Source organism: Salvelinus sp. IW2-2015, linkage group LG15 (assembly GCF_002910315.2).
Source record: "Salvelinus sp. IW2-2015 linkage group LG15, ASM291031v2, whole genome shotgun sequence".
Lineage (NCBI taxonomy): Eukaryota > Metazoa > Chordata > Actinopteri > Salmoniformes > Salmonidae > Salvelinus > Salvelinus sp. IW2-2015.
The window spans coordinates 38549719-38574658 of NC_036855.1; the positions used below are offsets into that span (position 1 = coordinate 38549719).

At 42.8% G+C, this 24940-nt stretch overlaps 1 protein-coding gene across 1 annotated transcript; it reads left to right on the forward strand.

Moving 5' to 3' along the window:
- Positions 1–510: 510 nt before the first annotated feature.
- Positions 511–24940, forward strand: scarf2 (scavenger receptor class F, member 2). Its single transcript, XM_070447121.1, has 12 exons — positions 511–1288; positions 4030–4088; positions 5860–5961; positions 6120–6639; positions 7788–7835; positions 7925–8095; positions 8560–8688; positions 9678–9781; positions 11470–11584; positions 12098–12222; positions 17479–17640; positions 21267–24940. Exons 1-12 carry the CDS (start codon positions 1179–1181, stop codon positions 22547–22549), a joined length of 2928 nt encoding a protein of 975 aa, XP_070303222.1. The 5' UTR covers positions 511–1178; the 3' UTR covers positions 22550–24940.

Genomic DNA, 24940 nt, shown 5'->3' on the forward strand with positions numbered 1-24940 from the left:
AAAWTTTTATTTTTATTACTCTCTAATTTCTCTTTTTTATATATTAAATAACTAAGTGTCTTGCTCTGCCAATCAAGGTGTCCCAATTTGCCAGTGTCGACAGCAAAAATATTGGTCTTAGGACAATCATCCATTCTGTGTTTAATATTTTTTATTTTTTATAGTGTAATAGATTTCTTAACCTATTTAGAATTGCATCATTTTGGGGGTGTTTCAGAAAGTGTCCCACTTTACCAATACTCACCCTATTATTATTATTAGTAGTAGTAGTAGCAGCAGTAGTAGTAGTAGGCCTATGTATTATATTTAATATTTTGACGAAAGGTTGGCAATGAAGAACGAGACCTAGGCCTATATCATATTGTCCCCATGTGGCACACCCACTTTTGCGTATTGCTTATCGCCTCTTTTCTCTGAAAAGAAATCCACTGTGGCGCACGAAAAGTATGCTCACTTAACTCTGTGTAACTAACTGCAGGCAAGAGCAGAGTAACAAATCAGAAAGTGCCTGCCCCCCCGCCACTCATGACAGCGCAATAGAAAGAGAAGACAATAACACTTATTAATCTTTGATAAAAAAAAAAAAAAAGGGAATCTTTGCCTCGAACAGTCGAAAGATTTAGTTTTTACCTATTCCATAGCACTGGGCATAAAACATAATATTTGTGGTCAAGTTATGGTTGGTGGCAATAAGCGGGTGCTTTTATTATCGGAGGAGGATGCCCGTTGGATTCCGCTACTTTCCTGATGCCTCTTTCCTTCTTCCTTATTCTTCTGAAAATGTATGGGATAATGAATGGTTTAATATTACAAATCAGCAATGAAGGAAAGTAATCGTTCGAGGAGATCGAATTGCGTGTTCAAGTTTGGGTTTTATAACTTCTTTGGAACTGTGCTCTGTGTGGTTTGGTGTCGCTACACATTCTTTCAACTCTTGGGTACGTCGATGGCGTAGATGGCGCAGTGGTAAGCCTTTTCTCCCCAACTGGAACCTGGATCATATCTCGAATACTTGGATAAAGCTTCTGAAGTTCCCACAATAACAAAAAAAWTTTTTTTTACCTCCGTGGATTATAAACGCAACCCTGGAGAGCCGAAGAATAGGAGCAATTGTCGTTTTCTGGAGAGGAGGAATGCGGAGAGAAAGAGGCATCTAGAAGGATGCTGTTTCTTGTAAAATGGAATTGAAGATCATTATTGAAGTTGTTGTGGTGGTTTGTTCATTTTTTTCTTTGAGTTTTAGCCAAGAACTCAATCCCAAAGGCAGAAATGTATGCAAATTACCAGGGTAAGTATAGCTGCACTGCAGACGCGGAATAATGGGCTTCTGTCGATAAAAAAAAAGGAGTTGCCTGCCTCTATCGCTCTCCATGCGATGCAACTACTAGGCTACTTGTTGATTATTCAGGTCAAATTCTGAACTATTGTGCTTTGAGTATTGACTACTCACATTGCAAAAGTTTGTTTTAGACTCGGGATTACTGGTTTCTCTTGCCCTCCACAACCTAAAATAGTTCATTTTCGATATTGTGTAGGCTAGTTGGTCATATTTCTTTTCATATGCACTCTCCTTACACAAGGAGGAGTCCATCTGAGGAGCAGCCATCCAGATGCTACCTACATCTGGAATCGTGGGTAATGTTCTATAATTTCACATAGGGGGCGCTTCCAGGCCTTATATATTTAGTGTCACTGGCCTGAAGTCGTGGCATCGGCTATATGGCTGAAAATAACCACACAAAATTGTATGGCTGCAGCTACCAGAAACAACGGTAAGTTGTAGACTGAACTTATAGACTGGGGMTGCATCAAGTTAGCTTAAGCCTACATTTCTTATTCACCAGTAAGCACCTTTACTATGCAGACTGAAAACCACATGTCAAAGGAGGGTCGGTGTAGGACCAGAGTGTGTGAAATCTGTTGACATTTTGGCATTCCATAATAGAGGTCAAAGCCCTTCTGTGGTCTGGCATTATACACATTTAAAGGACATGACAAGTAGACCCCTGGGCCCTCCCTGCGCCTATCCTTACCTTTCGTGTTAGAATGTGATCAAATGTGACTCAATAGACAATGGTGAGCATTTACAGTGTCTCGTGGGCAAAACATGCTCCTTTGTTGTCAAAGTTGTTGCCCAAATGTCTATAGTTGGTTTGAAGGCCATTACTTTAACATTTAGCATCCCCGAGGAGTGTTAGTGCTAGTAGTCAACCCTTTATCTTCAATGAAATCACACACGTTCACTGTTGGCCCCACTCTCAATTTAAAGTCTCTACCACAATCCTATTCTTAGTGTTTTTACTTTACTGGCTTGCATGATTTATTTTTTGCAGTGCAACACCCCTATAATTTTCTTTCATTTGTGCATTTTGTTTAATCTCTTTACTGGGTTCACTGCTCACAGGAAGAATTGAGGGAAGTAGTTGTTCATTTATCATTGCTGCTTAGCACTTCCTATCTGTGTCCTCGTGTTACTAAATCAGCTCGCTGACTGTAGTGGGGCCATTGACAACATTAACAACGTTGGTTCACACATCATTGTTTGTCAGTATTCAATGCATCATAAAGTACCATGGGAAAGTGAGAAGAAAAAAAAAAACACACAAATTGAGAAAAGTTGCTATCGGATTTTGTCAGTGTTGAGAAACAAATAATATGTTGTTGAATGAAGTGTTCAGTACTAGAACACTGTTCGAAGTGCCAAATGTAACAATACTGTGGCCGATAAAGTTTAGGCTAATTTGAGTAACAAAAGACAAATGTGAGTCCTGCTTTATCTCAAAATGTCACATTTGTTACACAATGAACATCATGTGTTCTTTTCCAGAGCTGTGATGGATTGAGCTGTATGTCAAAGGTCAGATGGGGTCATCTAAAATCGCAGACACCACTGACCACATTGGAAATGCTTCACTGAAAAGAGATTTGATTAATACCTTACAAACAGCTTCTTGTGAGGTATAAATAAACCAACACAGTTTTTTATCTATGTATTAGCTCATTCTTGCGTCTTTAGACCCAATCCAGAATAGTAGGCCTAAATAAGACCAGTATCCCTTAGACTCTCCCTCTGTGACAGACCCAGGTCTGAGACAAAACAGAGAGGCTGAAATAGTGTTTTTCACAAATGCCAGGTTTTAGAGGGGAAAAACAGCGCATGTGTGTGTCTGTGTGCACGTGTGCGTGCGTGCGCACAAGCCCTGACTGAAGGCAGAATTCCGCCCCCAACACTTTAGAGGATGTAAAAGTGTGGCGGGGGCCTCTGGGAGGTCAGTGGTGTGGGAGGAAGAAGAGAAGCATCTGTCCTTTCCTGACAGAGCAGTGCGGAGAGGAGAAGAGAGCAGAGTGGAGGGGATCTAGCTTTGCTTCAAACTAGACCGCCAAAGACTGCCTCTCTAAACTCACTCCCCACTCCTCACTCCTTCCTGGCTAGACGTGGGGTCATCTTTAAACAGTATTTGTGTTCTTTCTGATACCAAAGCTGTGCTTGATTGAGACTGACTGACACACTGGAACAAATGGGATAGTCCCAAAAGTGCAAAACATCACCCTTCAGGTATGCCTGGTAGGTTCATTGACACATTCAAGTATTTGAAAGAAAACATTGTTTTTGAACTGTGGTTGTAGCTAGCTAGCTAGCTATTGCTAGAGTTGCTCTTCTATAGTCTCCATGGGTTAGCACTTCAGAGGCTACTATTCTTCTGACTGTTGACTGCTGACAGGCCGGGCAGGAGAGGTCGAGTTGAAGGGGCTTTGGAGAGAAGGATGTTTATGTGAGAAGTGTGTTATTCATATTTACCCATTTCTTTGCACATGGAAAGCATATGGAGAAAGTCAGAACAAATGCTGCGCAGACGTTTAGAGTTTTCAGCGTTTGCCACATGAAGGACAAGTGTGAGGACTAAGGAGATGAAAGGATAGTAGTGGTTGTGCAGGGTGGTGGCATGTTGTTATATTCCAGTGTCTGTTTAAGTTTCCTTGCTTATTTTCTTCCTCTCTGACACGCTCGTATTTCTTCTCCTCTGTCAGGTCACCAGGCTTTGTGTGCTGCAGCGGGTGGGGGCAGATAGGAGAGGAATGTTTGACACGTATGTATACAGCATATCAACATCATAGCACAGTATTTTCATATGTACAGTTGAAGTCGGAAGTTTACATACACTTAGGTTGGAGTCATTAAAACTCGTTCTTCAACCACTCCACAAATTTCTTGTTAACAAACTATAGTTTTGGCAAGTCGGTTAGGACATCTACTGTGTGCATGACACAAGTCATTTTTCCAAAAACTGTTTACAGACAGATTATTTCACTTATAATTCACTGTATCACAAATCTAGTGGGTCAGAAGTTTACATACACTAAGTTGACTGAGCCCTTAAACAGCTTGGAAAATTCCTGAAAATAATGTCATGGCTTTAGAAGCTTCTGATAGGCCAATTGACATAATTTGAGTCAATTGGAGGTGTACCTGTGGATGTATTGCAAGGCCTACCTTCAAACTCAGTGCCTCTTTGCTTGACATCATGGGAAAATCAAAAGAAATCAGCCAAGACCTCAGAAAAAAAATTGTAGACCTCCACAAGTCTGGTTCATCCTTGGGAACAATTTCCAAACTGCTGAAGGTACCACGTTCATCTGTACAAACAATCATACGCAAGTATAAACACCATGGGAGCACGCAGCCGTCATACCACTCAGGATGGAGACGCATTCTGTCTCCTAGAGATGAACGTACTTTGGTGCAAAAAGTGCAAATCAATCTTGTGAAGATGCTTGAGGAAACAGTTACAAAAGTATCTATATCCACAGTAAAACAAGTTCTATATCGACATAACCTGAAAGGCCGCTCAGCAAGGAAGAAGCCACTGCTCCAAAACCACCATAAAAAAGCCAGACTACGGTTTGCAACTGCACATGGGGACAATGATCGTACTTTTTGGAGAAATGTCCTCTGATGAAACAAAAATAGAACTATTTGGCCATAATGACCATCGTTATGTTTGGAGGAAAAGGGGGGAGGCTTGCAAGCCGAAGAACACCATCCCAACCGTGAAGCACAGGAGTGGCAGCGTCATGTTGTGGGGGTGCTTTGTTGCAGGAGGGACTGGTGCACTTCACAAAATAGATGGCATCATGAGGGAGGAAAATTATGTGGATATATTGAAGCAACATCTCAAGACATCAGTCAGGAAGTTAAAGCTTGGTCGAAAATGTGTCTTCCAAATGGACAATGACCCCAAGCATACTTTAAGGACAACAAAGTCAATGTATTAGAGTGGCCATCACAAAGCCCTGACCTCAATCCTATTGAAAATGTATGGGCAGAACTGAAAAAGCGTGTGCAAGCAAGGAGGCCGACAAACTTGACTCAGTTACACGACCTCTGTCATGAGGAATGTGCCAAAATTAACCCAACTTATTGTGGAAGCTTGTGGAAGGCTACAACCGAAACGTTTGACCCAAGTTAAACAATTTGAAGGCAATGTTACCGAATACTAATTGAGTGTATGTGAACTTTTAACCCACTGGGAATGTGATGAAATAAATAAAAGCTGAAATAAATCATTCTCTACTATTATTCTGACATTTCACATTCTTAAAATAAAGTGGTGGTCCTAACTGACCTAAGACAGGGCATTCTTGCAGGATTAAATGTCAGGAATTGTGAAAAACTGAGTTGAAATGTATTTGGCTAAGGTGTATGTACATTTCTGACTTCAACTGTACATGTTTATATCACTTAGGGCCTGTTTCCTGGACAGAGATTAAGTTTAGTCCTGGACTAGTTTAGTCCTGGTGAAACCAGCCCTCAATGTTTAATATGTGGACATGTAGTGATTCAGTACATCCTCCCCCTAGCTCTCTGTGAAGGCAACTTCACCTGTAAGGAAAATGAGGTATGCGTTAGGCCCAATGAATGCCGCTGTCGCCATGGATACTTCGGAGCCAGTTGTGATACAAGTAAGCACCTTGTTTTTCGGACACATCTCACACGTCCTGTCCTGAAACATCAGAAAGGACATATTCACCTAGATTTAAGGCATCAAATAAATGTTTGTGTAATGCTTATGATGTTCTCACCATAATATCCTGATATTACTTCATCCCTCCTTTTTCAGAGTGCCCCACCCAGTTCTGGGGCCCAGACTGCAAGGGCAAGTGCCAATGCTTTCCCAACGGCCAGTGTGATGACGTGACGGGCAAGTGCACGTGCAACCCTAACCGCTGGGGGCCCAACTGCGAGAAGCCCTGCCTCTGCCAGAAGGGCAAGTGTGACCAGGACACAGGCACATGCACTTGCCAATATGGCTTCTGGGGCCCTCAGTGTGCAAACAACTGCTACTGCAGTCTCAACTCTGTGTGTGACCAGAACACAGGAAGGTGTAACTGTAGTCCAGGCTGGTCGGGGAGGAATTGTGCCATCCAGTGTAATTGTAATAACTCTCCATGCGAGCAGTTCACGGGTCGTTGCCAGTGCCGGGAGAGACTATGGGGCCCCCGGTGCGACAGGTATTGTCAGTGTATCCATGGGAAGTGCAACCAGGCGGATGGCTCATGTACCTGCACACCGGGGTACCGGGGGAAGTTCTGCAGGGAACCGTGTCCCGCAGGGTTCTACGGACAGAACTGCAGGAACAGGTGAGGAACCACTGGAGAACATTACTCTGTGTCATTATAACCACAGATAAGACATTTTTCATGATAGTGTAGCAGATGGGAAACTGAAAAGCCGTAGATTCTTACAAACAGGGCTTTCTCCTAATTCTTTTCCAACGATCTTAATGTTACTGTTTTTTTCCTGATACGTATTATATTGTGGTTTTGGAGTTTTGATTGGAAATATGATTTGACATATGCTCCAGCTGATAACCCATAACATATATTAAAATAATTGTCCAGTGTTTACAGATTTCTATCAAATATGACCTATAAATAATTACAACATGAGTGAAATGTTAATGAAGTATTTTAAAAATCTGCTTTTCTGTGTTGGAATGGTGTGGGCGTATACCGGTCATAAAAATTATTCATGCGAGTATAGGATTTTAACCTTTATTTATCTAGGGAAGTCAGTTAAGAACAAATTCTTATTTACAATGACAGCCTACACCGGCAATGCTGGGCCAATTGTGCACCACCCTATGGGACTCCCAATAACAGCCAGTTGTGATACAGCCTTGATTTTAACCAGAGTGTCTGTAGTGACACCTCTAATACTGAGATGCAGTGCCTTAGACCGCTGAGCCACTCGGGAGCCCAGGAAGAGTCAACAGCATTATTTGGGTATGAATTAACAGAATATACATTTTTAAAAGTGAGATTTTCACTGGACAGTTACTTTAAACATGATCGGTAAAAGTGTATTGGAGCGATACTGTGGAATTGGTATACACAGTATCTCATAATAATCATCCAATATGCTGAAGCCATTCAGGTTAAGTGATTTACCTTGCTCAAAGTCTACAGAACTAATGTTATACATGAGCTGCTACATAGCCGCTTTCCCACACTTCTCTGACCTCTATGTCATAGATGTTATAAGAAAGGCGGTATGGAGGTGTAAAATTTCTACAGGCTCCTGGAAATGTATATACAGGGCCCGCTAACCTGTGTAGATACCAACACAAAGATTCGCTATAAAAATGTTCCCAAATAGTCTTGCTGTCAATAGGCCAGGCCAAAAGTAGTGCACKATAGGGAATATTATGTTAATATGGTGCCGTTTTGTAGGCAAATGTCTCAACCACCATCCTGAAGCCCTCTCTCCCTTCATGTCCTGACTCCAGGTGTGGCCACTGTAAAGGCCAGCAGCCCTGTAAAATAACAGAGGGGAGGTGTGTGACCTGTGAGAGGGGCTGGAACGGGACCAAGTGTGANGTGGCCACTGTAAAGGCCAGCAGCCCTGTAAAATAACAGAGGGGAGGTGTGTGACCTGTGAGAGGGGCTGGAACGGGACCAAGTGTGATCAGATGTGCCTGCCAGGCTTCTTCGGAGAGAACTGCCTGGATGTGTGTCCCCCGTGTAAAGATGGCCACTTCTGCAACCGCATCGACGGAAAGTGCTCCCACTGCAACCCCGGCTGGATCGGGGACAGGTGAGAGAATGGAATGGAAACACAAACACACATACACACACATAAACACTTTTTTTGCTTCTACCTGGTAGTTTGTTGCACTCACCTGGTGTCCCAGGTATGAATCAGTCCCAGATTTGAAGGAGAGGATGAAAACTAGGAGTGTTTTGGCCCCTCCAGGACCGACATTGAACAGCCCTGCTCTAGTACAACACTTGAAAACATAACTTCAAACAAAGACTTACAGTTATGCTAATATACATTTGAATACAAAGCTAGAGAAAATGTCAATTGTTGTCTACTTTTCAGCATGTCAAAATGTAATTTACATAGATACTGCATTATAATTACTATTTCAAATACCTGAACTTGTACTGGCACAGGCTTTCGTGTTGTGCTAATGGTTCTGAGATATGACTCACAGCTGATGTGACAATGATCATAATAAACAACATTCATTCCTGTTTTGTATCCCTGGTCGGTAGGTGTGAGGTGCGCTGTCCCAACGGGACTTATGGGGATAACTGTGAGAATGACTGCAGCCACTGTTTTAACGGCGTTTGTCACATTGCTACCGGAGAGTGCCTGTGTGAGCCGGGATTTTACGGGACCTAGTGAGTCGTACCTTTCACCAAAACATCTTAATGTTTACGCTTCCCTTCATGGCTACATTACCCAGAGAGCAGTGGCGGTCGGTGCCATTTAAGATGAGGGAGGACAATTGTTTTTAATGAACATGGCATTATTTCTATTGCAGCATATTGGATGACTATCATTCATACTCCATTCACTCAGCTCATTGTAACATTGACAGGTTTAGGCTACTACATGATACTAACATTTTCCCTATACCCATCATGAGGTTGCTACAACCTAGCCTATGAATGAAAGTTTACAATGTAGGTGCAAAGGTCGAGAGAAATTTGAGTAAATAAGGTGACATACATTGACACATTCAATACCGCCTTGCACAGTCTTGCCTGCATCTAGTTGATCAAGGGTGTAATCATTAGTCAAACACTTGCAAACAAGAATTTATATTAGACAAATTCCGGTATGTTTATTCCCGTTTAATTCTGTTTGGTTTCATTTAAGAAAAGTTTTTCAACAGAATTGGTGAAATGAATACACCCCTGATCACACGCAAACACAGTTCACTTTCATAGCAGCCACATAAAACAGGATGATCGATTTGAGCTTTGAATTATTCCTTCTCGCATTTACGCCCTCTCCTCCACTCCACCTTTTCCCTTCGCTTGTGGACTTCAGTGCACAACACATTAGCAGTCTGTGACTAGGCAAAAAAACTTTCCAAGCCAAACCTTCATATCATAACCCCTAACCGCTACACACAGTCTACATCGCTGTCACCATTATTAGCTACCGTCAAGTCAACGATGTAGGCTGATGACAACGATGTAGGCTGTGTGTAGCTGTTAGCGGTTATGATATGAAGGTTTGGCTTGGAAAGCTAATGTGTTGTGCACTGAAGTCCACAAACTTTTTTTTACTGTCTTTGAATCCCTGTGCCACTGTCTATTTAATTGTATGTGTCTCGCATGGACACAGTAACTAAGTTGTTAGTGTCTCCTCTTTCTTCTAGCTGCAATATGACGTGTCAGATGGGTCAGTATGGAGTGAACTGTGCCCAGACCTGCTCCTGTCACGACAAGAACTGCAACCCAATGTCTGGGGCCTGCAACCTACGTAAGGAAACCAACCCACTCTCTTTCCTTAGTCACACACACACACACACACACACACACACAACACACACACACACACACACACACACACACACACACACACACACACACACACACACACACACACACACACACACACACACACACACACACACACACCACACACACAGAGAGAGAGACAGAGACACACATATACACTCTGCAACCTACGTAAGGGAACCACTCTCTTTATTACCTCATTCACTTCTACAGATCTGGGTGAATGTTAGGTCACTGTTTTTGAAGCCAGCCACGCTGCAAGACCTAAAATGTAGATGTAAAAAGGCATTCTTAGCAGAGTACTTGCGGCGTCAAACCCTGGTGCTTCTAGTGATAAAGACGTTTTTATATATTTTTTAAAGATAGGCACAACATAAAGAAAACACACCCCTGCATGAAACCATAGGGAACATATCAAATGTGTGCACTGCACATGAAGGTCCCAATAGCCAGTTGATAGCGGTGACGGAGACAAGTTCGTCCTAAATGGCACCCTATTCCCTATATAATGTACTACTTTTGACCAGAGCCCTATGGGGGAGACAATGAGCACTAGCACACATGTCGATTCAGGTCAATGTAGTAGTTGAGCCTAACGGTGTTTCCAGACTGCCTGGTGTCCTTTTTTTACTTCTGTGTTTGTTGGCCCTGTTCCTGTCCCGCTGGAGAGAGAGAAAAGAGGAAGAGGAAGAGAGAGCTGGAGGAAGAAAAGAGAAGGGATGGAGGGAGGGAGGAGAGCAGCTTGAGGAAACAGGGTTACCAAATGGACATGTTGGGAAGCAGTGATGATGTCACCAGGTCAGGCCTTTGGGCTCTGCCAGGCTAGTCCCTTCCTTTTTCCAGCTGTGAACACAGAGGCCTTACACGCCACACCCAGGCCACACTTCCATTCATCCACAGCCTCTATGACAGAAGAGGGGCGTAGAGGGCCCGGGGCCAGCAGTATTTATCTATCTGCTAACTTATAGGTCATCTCACTGATGGCGTCATCTGGTTGCACAGTGCATGTATACTGTGGAAATTAAGGGTGCGTCTGAAATGGCATCCTATTCCGTATGCAGTGCACTGCTTTTGATTAGGGCCCATAAGGCTCTGGTTAACAGTATAGTGTTCTATGTAGGGAATAGTGTGCCATTTCGGTCACACCCTGAGAGATGCTTATGCAACAGATGGACTGCTGTTCTGTTTAAGTGTATCCAGCTTAGAAAGGGAGGGGTGCTAATAAATCATCAATGAATTATGGCGGTATAGGGAGTGTAGTAGAGGAGTGAGAGAAAAGTGAAAAGATGGGGTTTGACAGATATTTCAGAAGTAGAATCCACAACAGGAGATAGATAATGCGGGTGGCGATTTAATAGATGGAAGTCAATTTGTCTGTTCCACATTGTCGATAATTTGGATATCTCTATCTCTTCAATGCCCTCTTTAACGATAGGCCTACAGTATTTCCACAGTGTGGAGGGTCAACACAGTGCAGGACAGATTGAATTTCAGCTCCAGAGTTCTGATTCTGTGAGTTCAGGGAGTTCTGACAGAGAGTAACGTTAGTTGGCACCAGATATATTATACAAATGGCTCTGGTTGGCACTGGCAGTCTGCACCAGTGTGGCACACCCAAAAATCCCTGCTTGTGTCTGTCTGCTGTTTCAGAGCCCAACCAGCGGATGGGCGTGATCGCGGCAGGAACCCTGGTCTCTTTTCTGCTCATTGTCCTCCTCTCGCTGCTTTGCTGCTGCTGCCTCTGCCGAAATAAAGATGACCACAAGTGAGTGACAGACACGGGCCTGGTGTAGGGCGAGGGATGGGATGGGTTGGAAGGGAAGAGTGGGCCATTTGCCTTCCTTGCTAGTAGCTCATGCAGATGGCTCTATCCTTTGAAATCGTTTTTTGCCCTTTTATCTTATATCGTTGCTTTCTTTTGACAGTGACAATATATAGTATTAAAGTACATATAGTACAGTTAGGGCCTGGAGGAAAGACTGATCAGGAAAGACTCTGGGTCCTTGTTATAAGTTACAATAAGGGCCTAAAGTCTTTCCTGGTTAGTTCACATGGTAAGGAAGAACGGTAGGCCCTGCATAGCATATCGTCTGTAGCCAAATCAAAAATCGGGTCAGTATGATATTGTGTGTGGTCTTTTTCTTCATGTGGTCCATGAAATGTTGCTTGTACTGCAAGCGTGTCAATACAGATGAACATTACCCACATTTGAATCAGTCTGTGGTGTTTCGTAATTTAGTATGTTTTCCATGGCGTCACCCCTCCCTCTTTCCCTCAGTCCTGACCAAGGCAACTCTACCAACAGCAAAAAAGCCAAGCGGATCCTGTGTGGACGATTCAGCCGAATCAGCACCAAACTCCCCCAGATCCCACTGAGACGACAGAAGCTGCCCAAAGTAGTCGGTAAGCCCCAATCCCTCCTCCCCATAGTCTACCGCCTCAACCCTGCCAAGACAGAGCCTGCATCCCAAATGGCATCCTATTCCCTAAATAATGCACTACTTTTGACCAGAGCCCTATGGGCCCTAGTTAAAAGTAGTTCACTATGTAGGGAATAGAAGGTGTCCTTCGGGATGCAGCTACAGCCACTTTCTTCAATAGGATACTCTCTTGTTTGTTTGTGTATATGCTCCATGTGTCTCTGGATGATCCCATAGTTTCTGTGTCATAATCATTGCAAGCCTCTTTAACTCTTCGGCAAGAGGGAGAGAGCGTTTTCATTCTACCTTTGCTCTGTGATACTTCTCTCTGCGACTCTCTGTGGAGTGGTTTTCAGACAATGAATAGGGTTGAAAAGTGTACTGCGGCTGCCAAATGGGTATGGGGTTTCATCTGAGAGGAATGCACTGGTTGCAGGGCTTATTATTCTTGGCACCCTTAAATACCATGTGTTCATATTATTACAACCCTAAACAGGCCCTTCTCTTTTTTCTCTCTTTTCTTTACTCATTCCCCTCCTGCCCTCCTTCCTAAGAAAGTGAGTTGAGTTCCTACTCTGCTGGGCTGAAGGCAGTGCTATTAAGAGAGAATGGGTCAGTGTAGTGGTGTGGTGCTCGGGAGGTCTGAGTGGTGTTGAGTGATACTTTATCAAAGGCTGCTCTGTTTGTGTCAATGTGGATGGGAGAGGAGGGAGAGTAGCTCCTGTCTGTCTGTGTGGAGGGAGGGAGAGAAGGAAGTGGAGGAAGGTCTCGTGGTCTGGGATAGGATTGTCTGTCGGGACCCAACTCAAGTCAGCTTAAAGGACATTAAACATAACCTACATACTGAAGAACTCTCCTTTGTCTACCCAGATGCCTTCTGGAATTTCTAGAAATTTCAAACACGGCCACATTCTGTGCCGTTCTGCTTTGGCTCTGCTATGTAGGAGTTAAATTGAATCATGGCTATCTAGACTGGTTCTGAATGCATGGATGGAATAGCTCTGACAGTGCTCTGACTAGATTTTGGAATTAAGAAATGCCCTATTTGTGGGATATATTGTAGTTACCTTTACCAATTAACAGTGATGGGGAAGGAGTTAAAAAGCGGTGACCTTGTTTCTCTCCTCTTTCACAACGATTAGCATGTTCTTCTCCACTTCTTTAGCTGATTATTTCAACTCGCAGCTGTCTTCATTGTGCCTGCGTAGAAACAAACACTGGAACAGTATTGTCTTTGTCATCCAGTGTCATGGGACATTAAGATCATTTTGCACAAACACCCTCAAAGTTTACTGTAACTTATAAACAATCCGCCAGAGGCAACAGAAATGGCATTTTGTTAAAAGTCTATGCGTATGACCTTTCAAACAAACAAGCCCTTTCATTATTTTGTGCACAAAGCATATCGTGCCATGTCTGGGTTGCGATCAAGCAAATCAAGGAGAACAAACTACCACTTTGGGAATTTGTAGAGAGTAGAATAGAGTTTTTGGTTCAAACCAAAACCAATTCTCTCTAAGTTTTCCTCCCTCACATTCAACAATACATGACAACACACAGCTATAAAATGACAACTGACTGAATTTAAGAATATACTTTGGAGTCCTTCTCCCAGTGTTATAGACTCTCTTGTTCATAAGGAGAGATAAACTGGTCAGCTTCTCTCTCTCTCTTTCTCTCTCTCGCTCTCTCCCTCCATCTCGAGAGCCAGGACGCTCTGCTTTGCTTTCCTCATTGCCTGCCCACAGAAGCGTGGCCTGCCTGCCAGCGTTTTGAAACTCTCCCCTCCCTGGGGCGCCGTCAGTCCCTTCAACATTCCACAGGAGGCCCACTGGACTCGAAACAGGAAGTGGCCAAATTTACCCCAGCCCGTGTCAGACCTATGATTTACCCACACTGTGGTCAACACACTACAACAGATGTGGCAAGACAAAAGGAAAGATGAAAAAGGGGAGGAATAGGAGGGAGGAAGAAAACCTTTATGCTGTCTTTACACAAACACTCACCCATTCCAAGACAAACGTAAAGAGAAACAGAGGGCGGAGGAATAGGAGGAAGAGGAAGATGAAGAGGAGGAGGAGGGAGGAAGAAAATATTTAAGGTGTCTTTACCCAAACTTTCACCCAATCCAAGACAAATGTAAAGAGAAACAGAGGGAGGAGGAATAGGAACAGGAGGAAGAGGAGGAGGGGGGAGGAAGAAAACATTTGCTCTGTCTTTTGCATAGCTCATATAGCTCCTCCGTTCCTTCATACATAAACGTTCTCCCATCCCCCCTCCTCTTCTAAAACCTCCACACTGCTTATAGTTTGTCATTCCATTCTAAGCATATTTATCCAACGCCCTATACTATAGTTAGCTATCTCACGCTCGGCTGGCTGCCTTCCCCCATTTCCATTCCGTAGTCCTCTGTGTGTGTGCGTGTGTGTCACAAATGGTACCCTATTCACTATACTGTATAGTGCACTACTTTTGGGCTCTGGCACCCTATCCTACTATAATATAGGGGATAGGGTGCCATTTGGGATACAGTTGCATGTCCGAATGCTTCCCTGTGAAAAGTGATGTGGAGCGGGACCACCTGCTCCAGTGTAGCTGGCCTCACAGGCAGCTATGATAGGCCTGTACAGCTGGGGTTCATCAGAAATGCACAGTTGTCCAATGGACTCTGTAGGCTGAGCTTTGGGCTTTCGCTGCTGCCCTGTCTCTCCCTGAAGAATCCATCCGGCTCCAGACTTTTAGTCTGGTGTGAACATTCAAGCACAGCAGTTGTTCACTGTATCATGAAAGAGAATGTATGGAATAAAGAGCCAGTTGGTTAGTTGGTCAATTGAGGTTACTTACAGTAGGCCCTATGCTATACCTATTGGACACTGCATCAGTCCTGAGTAATATAGTCTAGCACAGACATTGGTTAAGTCAACCGGGACATTCTGCTAGTGTACCTCCATGGCATTGGAGTCGTCTGTTCATTATACTCTAGCATAGCAGGGCTGTTACAATAGTCATGAAGTGCATACCGTCCAAACAGAATGTCTGCCATTTATTTATGTATCTACTTTATTGAATTTGAACAAAATAATTTTCAGCTGGAAGAAAAGCTGCTATGAAAGAATTTTCATGGCCTTTCTTTTCTGTGTCCGTGGATAAATATTTGGATGGGCACTGTTTATATTATATTGTTTGTTTCTAATGGCTGCCATTGCTACAATCCAACTAATCTACATCAAGTCAATTTCCTCCATTTAATCCCATCACCATGGCGGTATTATGTAGAATTTGAACAATATCTGAACAATGTTGGGATGTCACCAGATATAATGCCTGGAACAATTTCAGAAGTATGGAGAAATAGACAAATAGTCACTTTCTGCTTGACTCTGCAGTATGCAGGATATCCTCATAGTACCCACCATTTTCAGTGGAAATTCCCACCAAAATAGATAGTCCCCTTGCATCAATCTAATTAACAAAATTAAAAGATTCCCATCAAAATCCATCTGTTCAACCTCTGAGGTTAACCGCTATCCACCTATGTCACTGTTTGTCAGACCTGGAGACATCCCGAAAATCAGTCTTCTCACAAAAACATACAGTATCTAGTGTCTGAACGGTTTAGCTTACAAACTAAAATGGAAAAGATGAGACTCTCACAAACAAGATGGTGTGGTCCATTTTGCTCTATGACATCCACATAGGACTTGTCTGAAGTTGGTACCGCCGATGTGCCAAATTCTGTCTGTAGCATCCAAACCGTACAGACTAATATCACCACTCTCTGGAAAGATGAGACTCCCACAAACACGATGATGTTCTCCCTTTTGTTCTGTGACCCCCACAAGTGTCACAGGACTCACAGGACTGAAGGTAACCCCATACCGGTTAAAACAATTTGTTTTGTTTTAACCGGGGGGATATATATGTGTAAAAAAATATATAAAAATCCTGAGCTTTCATATATCTCCTAAATATAGGACAGACACTTCAAAATCCATTTCCTAATGTTACATTTTTGGACTGTCTGTATTGCCAAGAAAATCTGATACCTACAGGGGTCCTAAAATTCTCAAATCTAAAAGCTAAATGATCCATGGTATGACCATCTTAAAACAATTCCATATGTTAGCTTAGTACAACGCCCCCCCCCCCCAAAACCCCAAGGCTTAGTTAACAAGTGCTGTGAGAATAGTAAGTAATGTTGCTCTTGCATTTACACATCTCCTGGTACTCATTTAGCTGTAGCTGTACGCACACCTGGTTGTGTTGGTGTTAGCAGAGTCAGTTGTTTTACAGTTTGGGAGATGACATCCATGCCACAACGTTCATACTATAAACTCATAACACAATAAAGGACCACAAATGGAAATACGTTTGTATAAACCTTTTTTTGATTTATCCTCAATGATTTTAAATGCAGTAAATCTACTTGTGTGGCTGATTTGTGTTTAAAATTGTCAAATAAATAATGTCAAATACATAGAGAGTTGGAGGGAACTTCCAGCCAAGAGAGGGTTTAGTTTTAGCTTAGCGTTAGTGGAGAACAAACGGATGGGCTCATGTGTCATCCAGTAGAGGGGGGAGGTGTAAAATTGACGTATCTGATGTGGTTAGTGTCCAGTCACACACACACACACACACCACACACACACAAACACACACACACACACCAACACACACACACACACACACACACACACACACACACACACACACACACACACACACACACACACACACACACACACACACACAGTCAGTCCTCGGCCAGTTGGGGAAAGGAGAAGAGGAACCACAGACATCCCACACGAACACAGCTGTCACCCAGACTGAAGGGTCAGCAGAATACATCAACATCTAAAGAGGAGGGAGGGAGGGAGGGAGGGAGGGAGGGAGGAGGGAGGAGGGAGGGAGGGAGGGAGGGAGGGAGGGAGGGAGTACCTACATTTAGGAAATGGAGCATTCTCTGTCTATTGTATGATAACTAAAGGAAAACTCAAACTTATTTCTCAGTAAATAGTCGTTTGTTCAAGGAATGTAGAATCACGCAGATTGTCACAAAAAAATTACATGAAAACTATTGTAACATTCTAGATAACTCAAGCCAGACTGTACCGTGCCTGACAACATCAACACACTCCACAACATCTCTCTCGATCTGTTGTTCTTGTAAGGTAGTCCTGTCAATCTACTTCTCTCTGACCCCTGCTTCTCTGTGTTTGTTTTCTCTCCCTGTCCCCAGTAGCCCACCATGACCCGGAAAACACATTCAACTGCAGCTTCATCGAGCCCCCCTCTGCAGTTGAGCAGCCCTGCCCCTCCTCCTGGTCCTCCCAGGAGTCCTTTGATTCCTTCGAGGAGGAACCCAGCGATGATGGCCCCGTATACTGTGTACCCCATGAAGGTGAGTCATTACACACACACCCAAACACAGACAGACAGACAGACAGACAGACAGACAGACAGACAGACAGACAGACAGACAGACAGACAGACAGACAGACAGACAGACAGACAGACACACGGTCGGACACAAACGACAACGGACCTGTCTAAACAATGTGTGCCCTATGAAGGTGAGTCATCAGGAAAGAACAATAAACACTGTGATTAGCCACAGCTACTCCACAAATAAACACATCCAGGCACGTATGGATGCATGCACATACACACGTACACACACAGATGTTTGAACACACACACACACACTTGGAGTGGGATTTGTTTGTCACAAAGTGTAAAGGAAGAGTACGTACTAGGATGACTGAGCACTGAGTCACACACTTCTGCAAAGCTAATTAGAGAGATATGATAGTTAGTTATCCTTACCATGTGCCATCGAGCCCTGTCCCTTGTGTTGATGTGAAGCAATGAACAGGAAATATAATGGTAAAGTCATCCAATTCATGAATCTCTCAATGTAGTTTGGTGGAGAGCATCATGGCTATCAGTTTATATATTATTTAGTTTAGAGTTTATTGTTTTTGGAGGCCTCAAAATGTCTTGATATTATTCAAGAAGATAAATATGATGTACACTCATTCTAAATAATGTGAACATGCCTCACATAAGCATCCTTTATCCCCGATGATGCACTAATACTCTATATGAAGAGTTTAATTAAAAGCCGCTGTACAGTGCCTTCAGAAAGTATTCAGACCCTTTGACTTTTTCCACATTTTGTTACGTTACAGCCTTGTTCTAAAATGGATTAAATAAATAAAAACCATCAGAAACCTACAGACATTACACCATAATGGCAAAACCAAACAGGTTTTTTGATTTTTGGGCAAATATTTTCAGACCCTTTGCTATGAGACTTGAAATTGAGCTCATCCTTGAGATATTTCTACAACTTGATTGGAGTCCACCTGTGGTACATGCAATGGATTGGAAATGATTTGGAAAGGCACACACCTGTCTATATGAGGTCCCAAGAACACAGTGGCCTCCATCATTCTTAAATGGAAGAAGGTTGGAACCACCAAGACTCTTCCTACAGCTAGCCGCCTGGACAAACTGAGCAATCGGGGGAGAAGGGCCTTGGTCAGGGAGGTGACCAAGAACCCAATGGTCTCTCTTACAGACATCTAGAGTTCCTCTGTGGAGATGGGACAACCTTCCAGAAGGACAACCATCTCTGCAGCACTCCACCAATCAGGCTTTTATGGTAGAGTGGCCAGACGGAAGCCACTCCTCAGTAAAAGACTCTCTGACCATGAGAAACAATATTCTCTGGTCTGATGAAACCAAGATTGAACTCTTTGGCCTGAATGCCAAGCATCACGTCTGGAGGAAACCTGGCACCATCCCATCCCACTTCACCATATGGTGAAGCATGGTGGTGTCAGCATCATGCTGGGGGGATGTTTTCAGCGGCAGGGACTGGGAGACTAGTCAGGATCGAGGCAAAGATGAACAGAGAGATCCTTGATGAAAACCTGCTCCAGAGCACTCAGGACCTCAGACTGGGGCGAAAGTTTCCTTACCTTCTAACAACCTGTTTTGCTTTGCCATTATGGGTTATTGTGTGTAGATTGATGAGGGGATTTTTTTTTAAATACATTTTAGAATAACACTGTAACCTAACAACATTTTGAAAAAGTCAAGGGGTTTGAATACTTTCCGAAGGCACTGCATATCTATTTTCAGATATGTTGGTAAATTAGCTTTTAATGTTTAAAGAAATTATGAAAGAGTGTTTTTTTCACTATCTAATAATGGCAATAACAGATGTGTATTTGTATTTGTTTAAAATCTATTACTTGATGGATTAATTTCAGAGAGACACATAATCATGTTTTTTACAAAATGCTCTATTTCCGCCTCACTTTCAGAGAAATAAGTAGTACTACTAGGTTTTACACAGTCAAATGTATTCAGTAGAGTCATATGAGATCTGTATGTAAAACATTTACTTTTGACATTTTAGTCATTTCGCAGATGCTCTTGTCTAGAGCGACTTACAGCAAGTGCATTCATCTAAAGATAGTTAGGTGAGACAACCACGTATCTCAGTCAAATATACAGGATATGAACATTCCGTTCCTGCTAAACAATGGATATATATAGCGTCTTGAACAGTGGTGTAGTGGTGCCTGGAGAGGTGTGTTTCCTATCATTTTGCCTACGTTTTTCAAAATGGCGCCCTGTGTGAAACATTATATTAGAAACAGTGACATACACTCTGAATGACCTAAAATTATAAATCCCATAATGATCTTTCACAGTCAGGCCAACCCAAGCTGTACCGTTCAGTAGGCTAATACTATTGAAACACATAGACTGAGTCAGAAATTCACAGGTTTCAGATTTTCCCCCATTTTTTCAGGTTTTCGTTCTCAAAGTCACACTTTTTTTTCTTCTTCGGGAAAAACAACAAAAAAGTCCATAACAATGCACATCAGGAAACCACTTTTGAGGTCTGGTAAAAATCTAATAAATTGTGATTTTTGATGGTAGCTACCCTTTAATTCAAGTATGCAGGTACCTAGCACTATTGTTTGATTAGCTGTGTTTCTGTAGCACATGATATGGAGTTTGCAAAAGAAATGACCACTGGATTGATGCAAATAATCATCATGATATCATTCTGCCAGGAAGGCATGGGCTACTTTGTAGCTAGTTAACATTTAATAGAGAAGGTTTTTAGGAAAGCCTTTCCATCTACCAGAAGACAGTTAGGCCTATCATTAGCATCACTATATTTTTCCTGTTCCTTAATTGTTTGAAACCTGGACGTTTTACTTCATATTATGAGGCATGTCTTACCTTGATTCAAAGTAGCCTAAAGTCAAAATCCCACCATAGAAATGTGGAGGCAATTCTTTTTTATAAAGACTTACTCATATGCATTCTCCTGTTTTATTGGTTTTCTTTCAACTTTCTTTCAGCCAAAGGCATTATCCTAATCATATTAGCAACCCATGATAGTTGTTGCATCTTTAAATTCCACCTCTTTTTAACGGATATTTCCATCTCTGTATTTCAATCTCTGGCCATGAAACAGCTTGCATGTGCAGTGCGGACTTCAGAGCGGTGTTTTCCCGCAAATTGCATTTGGGAACATTCACGCATTGGTCTACTGCCATGTGTACATTGCTGCGCCTAAAATGTGAACAAATAATAGTTTATCAACATTTGAAGAAAAACATTCCATTCTGTTCCATCAGCCCTATTAATTGATACGGCTTATACCTCCGCTACACTACTTTAATACCTATCAGTGGGAATTAAGAAGTGAGTATAGGCAATGCCCACTGAAAAAACAAGTGGGTATACGGCGTATACCTGCGTATACCCTCCACTACACCACTGGTCTTGAATACAAAATCTGAGAACAGTAATATTTTACACACACATGAAGGTACTCATAAGCGATAATTTCTGATAAAATAAAATAAAAAGTAATAAATGTGTGGATATAGTGTTTTGGAAATAAACTTCATATTCTGACCACCTACGTATGATCACCATTACCATCCAAAATAAACCTGACTCTCATCAATTATATATCTTACTGTCCCATAGAGTCACTGAATGAGAGTAAGGAGAAGCCAGCAGCTGAGAAGCCATCCGCAGCAGCTGTGCCCAGTGAGGACGATGCAGGGGAGTACACCTCTCTGAAAGACACCAGCGCTACCAGCATCACCACCAACAAGCCTCAGGCTGGGGATGGGAGCGAAGCAACCCTGCTCAAGTCCTCTGACAGCGAGGGCTCCACCAGCGGCTCTGAGTCGGCCATCGGGGCCCTCTATGCTCGCATTGCACGCCTCTCCAAGAACTCCAAGGACGAAGAGGATGGGGGTGGCAGCACAGTTACAATAGAGGTCAAAGGTAATGGCAAGCCACCATCCCCGGGATGGAAGACCACCACCAAACCACGCCCGCCAGACCCCTCCACCAAACCGAAGGTGTCGTGGATCCATGGGAACACCGGGGGTACCACACCCCAGGTGGAGCAGCTGAACCAGGGTGGTAAGGGGCTGACAGTGCCCAAGGAGAGGACGACCAGGAGCTCCAGCGACAGCTCAGCCAAGAGCGAAGAGAGGCAGAGGCTGAAGGAGACGTCCAAGGAGAAGAGGAACCAGGAGGGGAAGGGTACGGAGGTCAATGGTTCCCCCAGCAAACACAAGGCTCACCGGCTGGGAAGGTCCAGGGAGGATATTAACCACATGGAGCACATAAATGGAGTGGTGCAGAACGCTCTCAAGAAGATCAGTAACTTCCACAACTCCAACTCTGACAAGAAGGCGGCCGAGAAGGCAGCCGCTGTGGAGAACCCCAAGGAGCCGCCCAAGAGCCCCAAAGTGATCCACCCACACATGAACTCCGAGGCTGCCACACTCCTGGCGGCCCAGCTCAAGGAGAAGACGCAGAGCATCAACCGCAATGAGGGCACCGGCCTGGTAAAGACCAACGGCCTGCCCACCCCAGCCTTCCGGGACCGAGGAGACCGGGAGAAGCCCACTCCTCCGCAGAAGGCCAAGCGGACCACTCCGACCACCCCAGGCCACCAGGGCTCCAACAAGCCTCTGCTGCCCACCACCACCAGCCTCCAGAAGATGGTGGGTGTGGGGGTCCCCACAACGGACCCAGCCACCCCCGAGGTCGCCCCCAAGAGCCCGGAGAAGCAGGACTTGAACGGCTCCAGGGTGGGAGAGGGTGATGGTGGAGCAGTGGACGTCACGCCAAAGAAGACCCCCATCAAAAAGCCTCCCAGAAAGAGAGGCAAGGAAGGGACATTGGATACTGCTCTGGAAACTAAGACACCAACAAAGACAGCAATTATGCCACCGCAGATAATCAAATAGACAATTTTTTACTCCAAGACCTATTGACCAGGGTTTTTTATTGTTACTCACACACATGACAATGGGGAATTAATTACTTTTCTTCCAAAGGAGACATGCAAAAGGACTTGGTGGTTTTTCATCAAAGGAATTTATTATGTGTGTGTGTGTGTGTGTGTTGTTCGTCCAGGACCAGTGGAAAGTAAGTAGAACTTTGTTTAAACTGTGGTTTTTCTCATTGGTGTGTTTGTATTATATTGAACTCATATACCTGCAATGTATCAGTTTTCCACTTCAAAGCCGGACATAACTGTGGCAGTGGGAGAGTTCTGACAGCGGCAAACAATCATCTTCTATTTTCTTCCATCTATACTATATCTTTCCAATGCCCACCACTATATTTATATAGGAATTTCCGACAATAATTGTAAATTAAAATGTTTTTCCTCAACATTGTATGTGATACAACAATAGAAATGTAATCTATGCAAAGTGAGGTCTCAAGTTGAAACAAGGTACTGAGAATACAAATATAGTATTTGTCTGTTTGATTTAAATTAGCCAGTTTCCATAAGGAACACTCCATAAAGTAGATTGTTGAGTTATTTGTATCTTTTTTTGTTGTTGCTATGTTGTCCACAAACTAATGTTTTAGCTGAAGTACAGTACGTTTGTTCCACAGTTTTGTCAGTCACAGATTATTGACAATGAAATTAGTTATCAATGCAAACATTTAAGGAACCACTTGTTGTCATTCCCCTCCTAACAGAGCAATAGCCCTGTATTCTGAAGGCACGCACTATATTACCCGGATATGCTATAAAAGCAGCTAAAAAAAGCTAAGATGCTGTTATGTTCTTTCGTCGGGCCTATTGAACAGCTAGTGTAAATGTCTTAGTCTTAGATTCTTTCCCACTCAATAGTTTTCATCCTGATTCTTACGCACTAATAAATGTGGGTAGGCAATGTTCCTTATACCAAATGCTTCTGTGCATTGTTTCTGCAGCCATTGTTTTCTAAGAAGCACATAGAGACAGATGTATTGCCACTAGGTCTTTGGCCACTAGAAACAGTCTGTGAGAGGCATTGGCTTATCTGGTATTTCTCATCATAATGTTGTTTATAAAGGTTGAAGTCATGTTTGAATTCCACATCCACGGGGAACGCATCAGATTAAATATTATACTTACATTTTGATACTTCAGTCATTCTTTACCCGTATATTAATCATCCACCTACCTGACAGACAATCTCGTCATGTTACATTAGAAGGTTTACGTTTTCTTAACTTGAATTCCAGTGTGGCTAATTAGCTGAATAATGCTAGCTAATTAAAGCTAATTGGTTAAAGAGGCCTTATTGAATCAAGGGTAACACTTACCCCGACAGGGATGTTTTGTTTAATCAACATTTCATATTGCATTAGGTTTTACTGGTTTTATACATGTGATGATTACTACATTACAAGAGGAGGCTCGTAGAAAAGAGTATGGAATATAAATACAACACTTCGTTAAAAAAACAATTAACCAATCTGCATAATATAAAGTAGTACAAAAGTGGCAGTGGTTCAGACTGTGGATTCAGACTTACTGTCCATTCCACAGTTTTCAGAGCTATTTGATAGTGCTTATGATTGTTTTTGGTGCCTTTGATGTTTTCATTTTGTTATGGTACAGCCAGCCTACTCTTTACCAGCGTTCTTTTTCTACACGTGAAGGTGTTTTTGTATCAGTATAATTGTATATGTTTGTAAGCTGCGCTTATATGAATTATTTTGCTACTTATTTTTGTTTGTGTCAATGAACTGGCTTTCATGTTACATTTGATTGTTTGTGTCAGGGTCTCTGCAGCCACAGTATGAGTATGTACTTTGTAAAGTTGCCTTTGGCTTGTCATTTCCCTTTCTTCTGTTGATGTTATTGTTTGTTTAACACTTAACTGCATGAAGCAGAGTGAAACTTATCTGGCATTAATAGCTACACAGGAATCTATAGCCTACTCTCTTTATCTTATCGACTTTCCCAATTGCTATCATTTTGTCCATAGGAAATATCAAATATCAAAACTTCAAAGGATTATACAGGATGTGCATTATTGTGTTACCACTGTTATTAAGTACATGTAACTAAAACCATATGAGTTGTGTGATTATAAAGTGCCAATTTAAGCAAGCAGATAACACATCTTTTTATATCTGACTGACTGGCCTCTGCCTGCTTTCACAGGCTACAGTACATATTTGTAAGCAGGGCCTCAAAACGCTGCAGAAACATTATCAGCGATATGGTATATTTGTAACTCATCATTCTGTTTTGTTTGTTAGTCTGATCTGATTTTCAGTTGTTTATTGTCGTTGAATTTTTTTATTTTATTTTATTTACTTCTTTGAAATAAAAGCGATTACATGTA